Source organism: Oryzias melastigma, linkage group LG15 (genome assembly GCF_002922805.2).
Source record: "Oryzias melastigma strain HK-1 linkage group LG15, ASM292280v2, whole genome shotgun sequence".
Taxonomy (NCBI): Eukaryota; Metazoa; Chordata; class Actinopteri; order Beloniformes; family Adrianichthyidae; genus Oryzias; species Oryzias melastigma.
This window is the reverse complement of record NC_050526.1, coordinates 9569983-9586288: the sequence shown is the minus strand read 5'-3', so window position 1 is coordinate 9586288 and position 16306 is coordinate 9569983. Positions and strand designations below refer to the sequence as shown.

General features: G+C 38.1%; 1 protein-coding gene across 1 annotated transcript in view; it reads left to right on the top strand.

The window, feature by feature from the left end:
* Window positions 1-16306, top strand: part of shtn1 (shootin 1) — a 50078-nt gene that overhangs the window by 2817 nt on the left and 30955 nt on the right. Inside the window, exon 3 of the mRNA XM_024296768.2 lies at window positions 6360-6420. Coding sequence (XP_024152536.1) covers window positions 6360-6420 — 61 coding nt within the window. The remainder of the gene's footprint in view (window positions 1-6359; window positions 6421-16306) is intronic.

Below are 16306 nucleotides of genomic sequence, written 5' to 3'. Positions count from 1 at the left end.
TCATGTAGTAAAATTTGTTCACAACTTTGCAAAAAAAAGTGAATATAGCATGTATTTTTATGTTTGACATTTCTTTTGTGAATTGTCTTTGTTAGGAATACAATATTTTTTTACTTCAATACAAAAGTAAAAAAAATACTATCAAAAATATACACACTGAGTCATGAAACATTGATGCAGCACAGTGTACACGTGTTCTGAGACTTATTTATTAAACTAAATTAATCTGTTTTCAGTGACTGTATATGAGAACTGGAAGGAGTGACCCCTCCCCCTGGTGTTCCAAACAGGAAGTGCTGCTGGCTCAGAGAGGCCAAAATCTTTCTAATACATTTTATTTTTTTATATTTTTTGCTGTAGTTCAAGTTCTTCAAGTTATAAACTGACCAATCAGATGCCTCAATAAAAGTGATTGGTCTCATGTCGAACGTTCAAAGTGTTTGATTGTCAGATTCTCCTGCGCCTGCTTTTATAGTGAAAGGGGTGTGGCCTTCTAACATGCTCATTACTGATTGGAGGGAGAGGTTGCCATAGAAATGTAGACTAAAGCTGACACTGATCAATCAGTGCTTACAGAGAACATCTGGTTCCAACATGGTGGAAAAATGGATTGACTTCATTTAGTTCGAACCGGAAGTGAGTCATTTGCTCTGTCCAGTTCTTTATATACAGTCATTGCTTGCTATCAAAGTTCTGTTGAAAAAACTAACAGGTGATAATGACAGATATTTCGGGTCGTTTCTTCAGTGGTATTTTGTTGTTGCACAACGACAACGACTGATCATGTAAACAATTCTCCTCCAGTCTGTTTCAGAGCCAGAAGTGGTGAAAAAAGGTTGATAATATGTGAATTATCAGACAACTAATGTACCTCGGAGCTAAAGTTACTGATAACCGACTGTGGCAATTGTTAGAAAAAAAACAAAAAAGTTATTATGATCAAAATACTTTATTTTTTTCTGAAATATTTGCTAACATATGGCAATAATTGTTTTGGTTTAGTTTTGCCAACACAACTCTAAATGTGGTGTAATTGTGTTGTTGTAAGAATGATTATTCATAAGAACTGACAGTGTCTTGTTTACGATGTTATGAATATTGGTAAAGATTTGTTGTGACCAATGATTTACATTAACAAAGCATTAATAAAGTAAATAATAAAAAAATATATATTTTTTTTCAATATAACATGTTCACCAGTGCCTGATTATTCACCGTTGCAGAGATGTCTTCAATCAATGGTGTTCTCTCTAGTCGTAGTCAGTACACTTGAGCTCTTAGTTGTCATGACTTGATAAACATGCCTTGTTTATTGCAATGTGTTTCTAACAGAAACTAACAGCAAATTTGGTTCTGTACTCACAGAAAAGTTGTTTTCAAGACAAAGGAAAATCCTATCTAAAACAAATCAGACGTTAAACAAATGTATTCATATTTTTTCCAAAGAGTCACAGCTTTTTCATTCTGACAGTAATCTTACCCCATACTAGTCTCTCTGACTGTGGATGAAGTGCTGAGTCAGTACTTCCTCATGGTAACAGTCGACGTCTCTTAGGGTGTATTCAGACTGGACACATTTGGTTCCTTTGAAGTGAACCGGAGTTAATGTCCTTTGATAATCCAGAACAAATTTTAAGTCTGAATACACCAAAGCAGTTCCTGGTCCAGGACCAGGATCCACTCTCTGATCCATCTTCTGAGGTGTTCTGAGTTACTTTCCAATCAGACTGAGCTTCGGTTTGCTCAGAGGCTCCTCAGTCTGAATAGACTCCATACTCGGAGTGGAACGACTAGACCAAAGGGCCACCATTATGGGATGTAATCAAAGTAGGAAGGACGCAACGATGAGACACAGCAACTCATTGAAATGTGATTGGATGAATGCAGGCTGAGACAGCTTTTAACGTGACACACATTAATTCTCATAGTGTTTTCCCAACAATCTATATGTTAGGGTACTTTGGTGCAAAACATGAATGTCCGGTTGACAGCAGTCTGAATACAGACCAAACACCAGGTTCAGGACTCGGTCCGGACCAGCTGACTTTTCTGGTCTGAATACAGTCCTAATTAACCATCAATGTTTGGAACATGTTTTCAGCCTTTTGTGACCACAGCAGTTCATTCAGTTCACTATTCTGGAAAAGGTTGGTGACAAATTCTGATCCAAGAAGAGTTTTTACTGCAAAAACTATTTTCAGACTTACTGAAGATCAATGTTGTTCAGAATGACCCACAACAAAAAATAACAGTTGAAACACAAAATGGTTCAAAGTAGAACAACAATGACAGCATTATAACAAGACAGGTACTAGAGGAGGGACCACTTTTTAAAAAATCTTCCTCTGGTAGTTTTATTTAAACTGAAATGTCCGTGTTTGGTAGACTGATTTATTTAAAACACACACAGACATGCTGTCATGGTGTGCTACTTAGATGGAGGATCTGTGTGAGTCACAGGAAAAAGAATACACAAAAAATAACCATCCGCCAAAACAAGAAGCACAAGTCCAGTGAAGACAAACTCCTCCTGCGGTCGGAGCTCTGCTGGAGTTTGATGCTTGACAGAAATGAGCGGCTCGAGTCGCCTCCACACTTTGGATTAGTAATAAAAAGGCTCTGCAGCAAGAACAAAACTGCCAAAAAGTACGAGATGGAACCAGGCAGTAGGAAATCTGAATGATCGACGGCCAACAGAACGACAAAACCCTGGATGTTTTTCACAGACGGATGAAGACGTTTCTGCATTGATGCACCTGTACTTACAGGCTGCTGTTTGTGGGGTCAGAAAGGTCAGCTTGAAGTGAATCACAAACCAGATTGTACTTTAATTTAAATTGACAGTAAAAATAATAAAAGTTTAAAACAGTTTTTAACTTGAAAGTATACATTGTAAACTTAGAAGAAATATTGAGAATTTGAAACTTGTATTAAAAAAACTATAAACCAAATGAAAAATAATGTTTAGTTGTAATACCTGCTGTTTTATATTTTCTTTTATTTTGTTTGTTTCTCTCCCTCTTTGCTTTCTGTCCTCAATTTACAGTTTCGAGTTTGACATTTTTACATTTTTGGAGTGGAAGATAATTTCACATGGAGCTTTTAACCCAATGGCTGACCATCATGATCATGTCCTGGTAGCCAACGGGGTCAAAGTCACACCCCCACGTAAAATTATGCTCAAATTTCAAAAGTTAGTCTGAATCAAATTGAGGACTGAAAGCGAAGGGTGAGAGAAACAAAAATATATAGTAAAATACAAAATAACAGCTGTTACAAATAAACATTATATTTCATTCAGTAACATTTTTTTCATTATAGCTTTTTTATTTCAAGTTTAAAATATGAGTTTTAACATTTAGAATTTTTCACAAGAACTTTGATTCAATGACAAATGTGCACAAAACTTTATTGATATTCTTAAAATGTTAAAAAAAACATAACTTTGCAATTACACTGTTTCCATTAAATCATAATTGTATAAATAGACACAAACCAACTCACACAATAAGTCATTCAGAAACATGGTGACGGATGTGAACATGACAATACACTTCTGTCGGGGCACTAGCGCTCATCATCATCTATCAAAGGAGACGTCGGCGTCTTTTTCAGGCCGAGAGGCGGCAGGGTTGAAGCGGTTATGGGAAATGGTTTTTGGTGATTTTACAGAGGAGCTGTGAACCCAACAATTCTACATGACACGCTCAACTCTTGATAAACTGTGGTGCCTGCTGTGCAGTGCGCAAATCATTGTTGGTCATGTGACTCTTAACTTGAAAAAGTATTTTAATTGCAGCTTTGTGACATAAGTCAATTTCATTTCGCCTCAAAACCCTTCTCCTCCAAGCACAAAAACTTTTTTTTTCTAATAAATTCGAGTTTTTACGAAACTGCCGTGTTTTAAACAAATGTATTAATGCAAATCCAATTTGTGTAACTTCATAGTCAATAGATCCTTTTCACAGTGACGTCAGACAAAACGGCAAGATGACGGTCAGTGTGTAAAGTGACTTCCTGTTTATGGGTCTAGACCGGCAAAGCTGTCAGCTGAACACTGTTTAACACAATTTTATGAAAATAATAAAAGGTAACCATGTCAATTGTGAAGGAAATTTTTACTTTTTATGTTTTAATAAATATCCTACCCAACTATATTTGTTTTCCTCTCTTAGATCGTTCACCAATCAAAATATAAATTCATGATATCCTCCAGTATTGGAAAATATTGACTTTTCACTCTAAACACTGTAAAACTACATTTTTAAAACTTTAGAACCATAACTTTTTAACATAATTATGAATAAAAGCAACTGGAATATAACATCGGGCCATTAATAACAGAAAAAAATAAAATGATCTGGAGGGCCGGATCCGGCCCCTGGGCCTTGACTTTGACAAATGTATTCTACTGGATATTTTAAGGGGTACTTATAAAAATAGGAATGGTTTGGTTTCGTGAAAATGTTAAGTAAAGCTATTAAGCCACGTATTTTCAGCATTTAAAATAAGAGGGGCAAAGAAAAAACTCAGCACTGGCCGTACTTATTAAGAAAATTACGTGCAAATAGTCACTTTCATATATTTGGCAACAGTTTTAATTAATTTGACCATTTTTTTTCACCTTTATTTTCCCCAGACATCAGACACAGTTATGAACAAAAACAAAGAGGAGTGATGTTAGAACCACGGCTGAGCTAACAGCAGCTCACTGACCGCAGGAGAAAACATTACAACAGTAACAAGTTTGACTTTAATGTCAGACATGCTGGAATTGTCTGAGTTTTACTCTGTTTACAATGATTATGTGAAAACAGAAATTTAGGAACCTTTTACCTGGTGAGAAAAGATCTTCTGCAGCTCCACGTCTCATAGCCAAAGCTAATGCTAGTGTTAGCATTAGCATAAAATAAATAAAATCCTAATAAAATCATAATTGCCTTCATAATCAAACAAGCAGCATTCAATGAAGAACTAGTAACATTCGTCTAACTTTAACCAGGTTGTCAGAGAGAAATAATCCACGACTCATTTAATATCATCCAGGATTTTGGGGAATCAGCTGCAGCTGCTGTTCTGACTGCAGACAGGATTACTGACATTTGTACTCTGATTTGTTGAACGATCAAAAGAGGAAATTGAATACAGTTCGCTAGGACATTTTCAAAATAAATATTGTACAATTTTCCGTTACAATTACCTTTTATTATTTTACGCAAAATTGTGTTGAGCAGTGTTGAGCTGTCAGCTTTGCCGATCTACATCCATTAACCGGAAGTCTCTTTACGCTCTGATGGGGATGTCGCCATTTTGTGTGACGTCTCGTGAAACGGGTCTATTGTGTGCTTTCTACTTCTTTTCCCAACATTTTTCATTCACTTTAATCTGATCCTCATTTGAACCCATGGTCTCATTAAATCTGTCTGACCTGCAGCAGCATTTTCGGTCTTCTGGTCTGAGACTTGGACCTGGACTTATTCCTTCACCTTTTCACTTTGACTAGCATGAATGAGGCTTGAACATCTTTAAACTTTAAACTATGAAAACTAACACACATGCTGTTTCATTTCCAGTTTTCTAAGTGAAGAGCTGCAAACAGAAACATGTTCTCCACGAGGGTGCAAATGCTTGTCATAGTTCTGCTGCCAACTAGTGGTTGGTGGTGGAACTGCTAACCCACAGGACAAAGTGCAGGCTGAGAGGTAGAAGTTTAGCTCCACAAGTGTTACAGCACGGGTGGGCAAACTACGGCCCACCACCCTAATTAATCTGGCCTGCCAAGATGGAATAAATTATATTGATAATCCGTTTTAATGTTTTGTTTTCTGGTGTCTCCTCATCGATGCTGAATTACACATAAACTGACGTGTCTCTAGGTGCAGAAAGTTCCTCTGCATTCATGTGTTGGAAGATTTGCTGTTTTTTTGACATTTATGTCTATTTTTAAATCAGACGGTCATTTCTCCTGATCATTCCAGCACCGCATGAATGCAGCATTTCTCTAAGTTTGTGTTTTTTTCCTGAAGGACATCAACCCATCAACAAAACCCAGTTTTGAAATAAAAACTCTAAAATGTTCTATTTTAAAATGTATATATTTAATTTAAATCAAGATTAAAGCACGTTTTTGTCAACATTCCATGTTATTTCTTTCTATTAAGAGGTGGAATTACTAAAACATGGCACGGATCTGCTCCTGATCCGGCCCGTCTGTCGAATTTTAGAACTCTTTGTGGCCCAAGAGTCAAAAAGTTTGACCACCTCAGTGTTAGAGTCTGAAATCAAGCAGGAGGATTAACAGTGACGAACACAAAGGGGATTATCTTGTGTTTAAGATTCCGTTCATCTTCTTCCATCAGTGCAAGAGGCTGGAGGAGGAAAGAGATGCAGCCATGAAGAAACTCTCTGAATTCCAGCAAGGTAAGCTTCACCTGAAGGATTTGAATGCACAAGCGGAGACTTTAGTGAGAATAATCAAATTGTTCTCAGAATTGAATGTGATTAATATACTGCTGTAATGTGAGCAGTAGTGCACGATTTAAAAGTTTGAAGGTGAAATCCTTTTTGAATGTGATAAAACTAGAAAATGAAACTATTTCTGGAGACACTGATATTTTTATTGCAAAAGTATGATTGAATTTTTTTATAAAATTCCTCTTATCTCAGTTTCTTTGGGGACATCATGAGTTCATAAAGAAGATATAGAGAAAATGAACAAGATATAAAGGAAACCTCTTGAGCTGACTCTTCATACATCCTTGAAAACACTACAACTCGGATGAATGCTGTGTCTGACAGTTCAGGTCAAACCATCAAGATGTACAAAAAGGAAAATTATTTAAGATTAAGATTTATCTTCTTCATCATCATCATAACTTGTAACCTTAATGATTCAGTTCGCTGATTGGGTTTGATTCCTCACACTCCTTTTCAAGCAATTAATCAAAACTGTTTTTGACAGTTTTCACATTGAATGGTTCAATATGTCGTGTTTTATTATCACTAAGTACAAATATGTGTATTTATGATTAGAAGTAATTGGTTCACTTACGTGTCTGCATATACACTCACCATACACGTCATTAGGTACGCCTGCTAGTGCCTGCTTGGACTTTTGCCTTCAGAACTGCTTTAATCCTTGTTGGCATAGATTCATCAAGGTTCTGGAAACATTCCTCAGAGTTTGGTCCATATTGACTTGACAGCATCACGCAGTTGCTGCAGATTTGTTGTCTGAACATCCACGATGCCGATCTCCAGTCCAACCACATCCCAAAGGTTCTATTGGGTTCTGGTGACCCTGGAGGTCATTAGAGTCCAGTGAAGTCGTCGTCATGTTCTAGAAACTGCAGCTCACTGGATATTTCTCTTTTTCTGACCATTCTCTGTAAACCCTACAGATGCTTGTGGGTGAAAATCCCAGTAGATCAGCAGTTTCTGGAACACTCAGACCCGCCAATCTGGCACCAACAACCACGTTCAAAGTCACTTCAATCCCCTTTCTTTCCCATTCTGAGCAGCAGATTTTCTTGACCATGTCTACATGACTAAATGCATCGAGTTGGTGCCACCGGATTGGTTGATTAGACATGTATGTTACGAGCAGTTGTGCCTAATAAAGTGGCCATAGATTCTTTAGAATCAGTTCCATTCCAATGATGCTACCATCCTCCTGCACATATCAAGAATGGATTACATTGTTTCTAAAACATTTTGGAACGATTAACATTCTCAACTCTGAATATTTTTGTCCAAACATCTGCTAAAATGATTGAGCTGTAATGTAATTTCTGTAGCTTTGGTCCAGTTGTGGCCCAATGGACGGGGATGGTCAGTAATAGTCATTTATTGGATGGGTCACAACTGGATCAAAGTTTATGTCCTGTAACCAGAATCCTGAGGTAGTGTTTGGGCTCTTGTTTAGCTGTAAATTCCTTCTAATGTATATTCAGAGCACATAAATGACCCCACTCAAACTTCACAGGAACCAGTTTAACACTGCCCCAATGACATGTCTGACACTGGAGCTCATGGGTGTGTCGGATATTTACGAGATGCTTTGAAACCTTCTATCTGCATTGCTACACATTTATCTCTTCTGTATTGATTTGAAATGATTTGCATATCCTTGGCATGTCTGACAGCAGCTATGTCAATAAGTGACATTAGATGAAGACAGCACTCTACTAACTTGAAGACGATGGTCGATTCTGTTTAGTACTAAAATCATTCATGAGGTGTGTCTGTCTGTGGGGCTGAGGGACACCATTAGTCCGACTTTCACACACTCTCACACCTTATTTGATCAAAGTCATTTTTCTATGATTTTTTTTATGAGAATTTTGAGTTTTCTTTGGGTCGATCTTGTGGAACTTCTGTTATTGTGTTGAAGCTTGAAGCCATTGTTGTAACCATTGAAATGGTCTTTCATCTCATGTCAAAGACCTTATAGTTCAGACAGAAAACTTTTTTCCATAGTTGGCTGGATTGCTGGTCATTCCTAGAATTTCAGAAACTACAGTGAAACTGGAATATTCTGGAATCAACTGTGTATCAGTTTAGTGCAGGGTTTTCCTCTGAGGGCCACATAACTATTTTCTTCTCTGATGGGGGGCTGGGGTTGGATTGTAGGCTAACAGAAAAAGTGTAAAAATCACAGCCTAAACACAATGAGCTATGGTTTTCCAGAGAGCCACACATAGCCAAACTTTAGATGACTCATTTCTGTAATCTTCACAGAAAAAATAATACTAAAATATTTTTAAAACTAGATATATAGCATTACCTGCCAAAGATTAATAGCTGAAGATGCTTAAATTGATTGCTAAAAACACTGGAGCTTGAAGCTAAAAACGCTGAAGTTGATATCTGAAGACACTGAAGCTGATAGCTTCCTAAAATATTAGTGAAGTGGAAAATTATCAGAAAAAAAACCTAAAAAAATCTAAATTAGACAAAACAGCTGGCATGTAGCTCAAATATTAACTAAACTTGAAAATTAGAAACTGAAAAAGGGCCAAAGTTAGCAAAAACAGCTAGCATAAAGCTAAAATATTAGCTAATCTCCAAATTAGCTTAAAAAACTGAAAAAAGCCTAACTTAGCTGAAAACAGCTAGCATGTAGCTGAAATATAATCTAAATACCAAATTAGACTAAAAAACTGGAAAAATGTCAAATTTTAGCCAAAACAGCTAGCATAAAGCTAAAATATTAGCTAAACTCCAAATCAGCCTAAAAAACTGAAAAAGCCTAAATTAGCCTAAACAGTTAGCATGTAGCTGAAATATTAGCTAAATGCCAAATCAGCCTCAAAAACTGGAAAAATGTCTAATTTAGCCTAAACAGTTTGGGGGCTGGGCCAGATATAGAGGAGGGCTGGATGCGGCAGACCCCTTATTGGTCTTCAAGGTTAAAATTCAAGCTTTTCTTTATTTAAAAAGATTATGGTTAGGGTGACCTTGAGCCACGCCTCCAGAGATCATACCGCAATGCACTGGACGTGTTTTTCACGTATCCTATGTCTGCTTTCTTTCTCTTGCACAATAGTATTTGGTTTGTCTCATTAGAGATGTCCCAGTGTTTACACTTTAATCTGCCTCTTTTCTGGTCTCTCTGGCCCCAGCTGGGCATGGCAGATGAAAAAAATGATTTGATTTGTATTTGTGTCCTTTTGAATCCTGGTTCTGCCTTGGAGGACATGAGTTCTCTTCATGCTCCTCAGATCAGCAGACAACAGCTCTGCTGTGACTCAGTCTGTGTGTGAACGCCGCCCTCTGAAAACAGAACACACTTTATCCAGGCACCGCACACAACTCTACAAAGAAATACAATTTAACAGAAACATGTTTTCTCAGAAAAAGGTTATTCAATCAGTGCAAACTGTCAAGGAAAGGTCTCAGTGAACAGCAAAAAAAAGTTTATCTTGAAATTCAGTATTTTAGGTATGCAGATTAGTGAATAAACTCTGATTTTGTTTCATTGAGCTATTACAAAGTTGAACTCCTTAAAACAATAAGGTGCATGTGTTATGGTCTGTGGGATTGTGGGAAAATAGACCCACATAAAGCTTTTGTTATCAAAACTAGGCTTTGTTCAGGAGTTTTCTTATGATGCACTAATACACAGAACCCCAAATGTGTACCATATTTTCTACTACAAGGCACACTCAAAAGCCTTAATTTCTTTTAAAATACATACCAGTACGGTTTGCTGTGCTTACTGATGTCAGAACAATTTTAGGAGGTACACAGCGCTCTGTCAAAATGGCTGTTTTTTTTCCGAGTTATAAACAAGGTTGGGTGTCATACGCTAACATGGCTAATGTGGCTAACATGTAATGGTGTGACTTAAAAAAAAAAGAAAACATGTTACTTGGGTTGGAAGGTTAGCATATTCACAGAAATATTTGTTTTAGCTGTGATATTTTCTGTTTTTTTAGTGAGTTACAAGGTTGGATGTTGTACGCTAATATGGCTAACATGTAGCGGTGTCTGACTTTTTTTACATGTTACTTAGGTTGGGAGTTAGCGTAGTCACAAAAATGTTTGTTTTAGCGGTATCAGTCTGTTTTTTAGTGAGTTACAAGGTTAGGAGTAACAGGTAACCTATTGGGAATACGCTAACGTGGCTAACACTTCTAGCATGTCTAGCATGCTACAAACAAGTTCAAGAATTACAGTGAACGAATAAATGAAGTCTGACTGATGGACGTAGACTCTTGTCTCGCTTCAGAATTCTGTGCACCTCATATATCCTATGACATAAGTTCAAAACCAAACAGCATTCCATAATCCAGTATGGAAAATACGGAGCTAACATTTAGTCATGACATTTTGAAAACAAACATTTTCAATTTAAAACTTATTTGGTATGCATCAGAAAATAACTGTTGAGCAGCTTCAGCAGGGATCTCTTTTTACGCTCTGTAGATACTCTGGGAATGTTAGGGTCTCCGCTAAGTCGAGTATTCACCCGGAGCATGGTATATGATCTTACATATGTCACAAATATATACATAAGTTATAGTTATGACTCAAATAATTGTTTTTTTTCAGTCAACAACATAAAAATTATGACATAACCCTATGTGATCAATTCATATGTCTATAATGAGGAATGTAAGTTTGCAAAATCTGATTTGGAGTTCCTGCTAAATGAACAAAAATATTTTAACAAAGATACTGTTAGGATTGTGAGCTTTGGTTTGTTTTTGGCAGTTCTGTTCTGCTGTGAATTGTCTCTCAGTCACATCAGCTTCAGGTTTGTTCTGACCCACAGCTGTCTTCATTTAGTTAATCAGCCTCAGTCCATATAAGTGTCTGGTTGTCGGTTCTTCTATGTCAGCTCATCTGTTGCCTTTTTTTGTCATTGTTTCTCCCATAGGGCTTTTTTGGGTCATGTGTCGGTTTATTGAATGTTTTTCTTTTTTGGGTTCAACACCACGAGTTCCTGACAGATACAAGCAATACTGAAATAAAGTTTGTTTGCACACCAATGGATGATTAATATATATGAATCAATCAAAACAAACGTGTTGTCCATCAATACATTGCAATATATTTTAAAGGACCTGATATATTGAAATTTATAAAATACATATTTCAGTATTATTTTCTTTAGTAAAGTATAAGTTGCATTTAAAAGTGTTATTTATTTTTCCAAAAATAACAGTGCGTCTTTGAATTCGGTGTTTCTTATATGTGGATTAATTTTGTTTGTGTTGAAGTGACTTTTGAGAGGTACACGAAGCTCTGCGAAATTTTGGGTTGGCTGTTCATGTAAAGATGCTAACGTGGCTAACATGTAGCAAACATGTTCTAGAGTTACTCTCAAAACAATAAACAATGTCTGACTGATGGACTTCTCAGACTCCTTTGTCTCCCTCATGCAGGGGTGTCAAACTCAATCACACAAGGGGCCAAAATCCAAAACAAACTTTAAGTCGCGGGCCGAACAGGATAAACATTTATTGAACACTCTAAAGTTTCAAATTTGAAAGTTTAAAACCTTAACTTTTTAACATAATTATGAACTAGATATATAACATTACCTGTGATAATGCTAGTGTGAATGCTGTAAGCTGAATTTGGCTGCTAAAGATACTAGTGCTGATTGCTGAAAATGGTGAAATTGATAGCTGAAAACGCTGAAGCTGATAGCCAGCTAAAATATTAACTAAATGTCAAACAAGCCTAAAAAACAGCTTGCAAGTAGCTGAAAAAAATAGCTAAACTTTAAAACTGCTAAAAAAAACAGGAAAAAAGCCTAAATTAGCTAAAACAGCTAGCATGTAGCTGAAATATTAGCTAAACTGCAAAATATCCTAAAAAATCTGAGTAAATGCCAAAACAGTCCAAAAAGCTATCAGAATGACAATTTTTAAAACCGTAACTTTTTAAAATAATGATGAATAATAGAAAGGAATATTATTCCAGAATAAATCAAGTTAAACCTTAAATAACTTTCAATATTTTACTCTCCATGAAATAATATTTTGTCAAAACTATAAAAGCTCAAGGTAACATCGGGCCACTAATGACAGTAAAATAAAAAAATGATCTGGAATTCTGGATCCAGCCCCCGGGTCTTGACTTTGACAAATGTGCTCTAACACGTCCTAAAGTTCTGTATCTTATTAATGACATAAGTTCAAAAACAGACCATTCATTGACAATATGCCTCATGGTTTGCAAAATATGGTTCTAATAATTTGTCATTAATGTACAAGTGCTTTTGAAAACTCAAATATTCATATTGAAACTCATTTTCTGTGCATCAGAATGACGATCAGCTTCTGCAGGGATCTCTTTCTACGCTTCGCAAACACTCTGGAAATGTTTTGGCTCTCCGCTAAATTTCCTAAAATAGTTCCCGTTCCAGGTGGAATGTTTTGTGGCCACTTCAGTGCAGACGGGATTGGAAATGGGGCACCGGATGTCAAAAAGCAGAGCAAACAGTTTGTCTTTGTAATGGTGACAGTTGTGTGGGTTTTCATCTGAATACACGCGGCGTGCGCTCGTGTGTGTCTCCTGATTCTGCAGCCAAAACACATATTGTGTTGGAGTTGCGCATTAATAGAGGCTGCCTCCCTGTGCCAAGCAGCTGCATATTAGGACCTATTACGTGATTTCATAGCTCTTAGAAAATTGCTCCTATTCACAGTGAAACGGCTGGGGGTGGGGCAGCAGGGCTGTGGAGGTGTTTTTTTTTTTTTTGGGAGGGGGGGGGGTTTGGAAAGAATGCCCCCAACATACAATCATGCCTTTTGAGCCAGAGATGGCAAGGTTGATGACAACATGACCATTGTGTTATGATGATAACGCCACAAAAGCATCTGCCCCTCTCATCAAGGCTTTACAGGCCCCGCAGATACAATTTAATTCTCTGCTCCATTGGAGGCGCTGATACCATTATGCAGCACGTTGGCACGGGCGTAATCACTGTCTTTCCCCACGGTGAAATAAAAAAAAGACCAGGGGAAAAAACGTGGAGCGACGATGATGACAGGGAGGCCGAAACTTACAATTAAGGCTTCCAGTCGTGATGCGTCACAGCCCCACAGAGACTCGTGCTCATGCACGCGCCGCTCTTCCAGCTCTGTTTATTTACCATGGCTACCAGTAATTATAATTAACATGTCATTTAGTTCAGGGCGTCCTTTCATGTTGCGGCCGCTGCACTATTGAGATGGGCAGAGAAGAAAGGAGACGAGGGTGAGATTGAAAATTGGCAGCTAAGTACTGTTGAATGACTGATGTGGAGGGCACCGGAGGAGCGTGGATATCACCGGGTGCTGCTGTTCATCAAGTTCCTAATTAGGTTTCTCTGGGGAGAAGGAATTGCCCCGTGCGCCGGCACTAATGCTTAATTTGTGCCCTGCTCAGCCACAATGTTTAATTAGTTAAGTGGTGGGATATTCTCTAGGTGTGTTTTTCTGCAGAGGGTTGATTGCAGCCTTAAACAGTTCACGCTTTGCCATTCTGACGGTCTCTTTTCACCAAGCTTCTGTTTCTGCTCGTCCACATGACTGTTGAGGGTTGTCTACCACAGATCAGACTCATCTCACAGCACTTTTCCATATTTTGGTTTATTTGGGCTTCTGTATAGATATTTTAACTTCATTGCTTGCACCTGTTACTCACTCTACTTTCACACCAAAAAAAAAAAACGAGAAAAGAAAGTGGTTGCTTGAATGTGCGTTCCAAAGAGCAGAATGATTGTACACCATTTTTCCAAAAGTATTGTCTCAGCCATCCAAATGATCTGAATCAGGTGTCCTCATCCCACAGGTGTATAAAATCAAGGACTTGGGCATACAGAATGTTTCTACAAACATTTGTGAAAGCTTGTTCTGCTCTCATGAGCTCAGAGAATTCCAGCGTGGAACAGTGATTGGATGTCACCTGTGCACCAAATCCAATGGGGACATTTCCTAAATATTCCTCAGTCAACTGTCAGCTCTATCGGAACAGAATGGAAGAGTTTGGGAACAACTCAGCCACGTAAACTGACAGAGAGGGGGTCAGTGGATAATTCACACTTTTCCATCTAGCAATCTGGGAGACCGGTCTGGGTTTGGAGGTTTCCTGGAGAACAGTACATTTTGAAAGTTGGTGGAGGAGGAATGATGGTGTGGGCTTGCTTTTCAGGCCCCTTAGAGCTTTGAATGCTTCAGGATTCCAAAACATTTTGAACAATTCCATAGCCTAGTGGGAACAGTTTGGAGCGACCCTTCCTCTTCCAACACGACTGTACACCAGAGCACAAAGTAAGATCCAAACGACATGAGGACGGAGTCTGGTGTGGATGAACTGGACTGGGCTGCAGAGTTCTGACCTGGACCCCAAAGGACACATTTGAGATGAACTAGAATGGAGACTGAGAGCCAGACCTTCTCCACCAACATCAGTGTGACCTGAACAATGTTCTTATGGAAGAATGGTCCAAAATTGTTAGAAACACTCCTCAACCTTGTGGACAGCCTTCTAGAAGAGCTGAAGCTGGAATAGCAAACTCTAATGGAACTTTATGGGTTACAAATGGGATGACACTTCAGTTCATTTATGATTCTGAGCAGGTGAGACAATACCTTTGGTTATATTGTGTAGCTTCATGGAGCAGTGGATCAGCACTACATCAACACATGCATCTGTATGGAAGTTGACCGGTACATGTCTTGTAATTCTCTTGAGGCTTCTGGGGCCAGCTTAAGGGATGTCGTTAAAATGGAGCATTACCATGCGCATTGTTGAGTATCTGTAAGGCTAATGAAAGTCACACCCGCTTATGACAGACGAGTGATACTGTAAACCACACTAGCTAGTAGTGTTGTGCGTGAACTGTCTCCTTACTGTGCAATGCTCAGTGTAAAAAAAAATTGAAACATCTGTACAAAATTCCCACATCTCACCTATTTCACTCTTCATGTTGTACGTGTTTGCTATGACTTGTCGCCTGCAGCATGCCCAAAGTAAAAATTGCATGAACATTTTCTCTTAACGGACTCACAGAGCCATCTACAATCTTAAAATTCCCTGTGGGTCACCTATGTGCCCGGACAGGTTTTCACTTGGAGTATCCACCCGGAAGTGACCTGTGACTAGGACATTACCCATTTAGTCCACGTGTTTTGTGAATGTAGATGAGGTGTGTGATCGTGTGTCCTGTGGGAAGACCTGGGCCTTTTACTAAAGGCTGTCCAGAATCTGTACCACCATGAGCTTGGTTTGTACCTCATCATTCAGCGGAACTTATTCTCATTTTATGTTCAACTCCAACGGGGATGTCATTTGTCATTGTTGATAAATCCAATTCTTGACTTGGAAAGGTAGTTTGTCTTCTTCATGCAGATGCAGATGATCACTCTGATTTACTTTAAAAATGTTCCCAGTGGTCTTTTAACTAAGATTGTTGTGTTTAGTCAAAAGCAAAAGAACATAGTTTCTGCAGAGCCACAGGAGGTCATTAGAAATTTGCTTCCCCCTCCCTGTTTCTGTAAGCTCTGTTTACACTTTCCCCCTTGCTTACAGCCCTTCACAACCCCAACAAACAAAAGTATTTACATGATTTCCAATATATTTCATTTTTGAGTGTCATGGGTCCTTGGGTAAAGGCATACATGTCCCAGGAATGGGGACACCAAAGACCAAATCTCCAGTATCATTATTTTTTAGGAATTTTTTGTTCTCAAATTCCTAATTTTCCTGTCATTTTCAAGCATGTTTCAAGCAATATTCAGTGACTCAAACAGCTTCAGATCCACGTGGTTTCTGCTAGAAATCAGGTAAAAGAAACGTGCTTAATGTG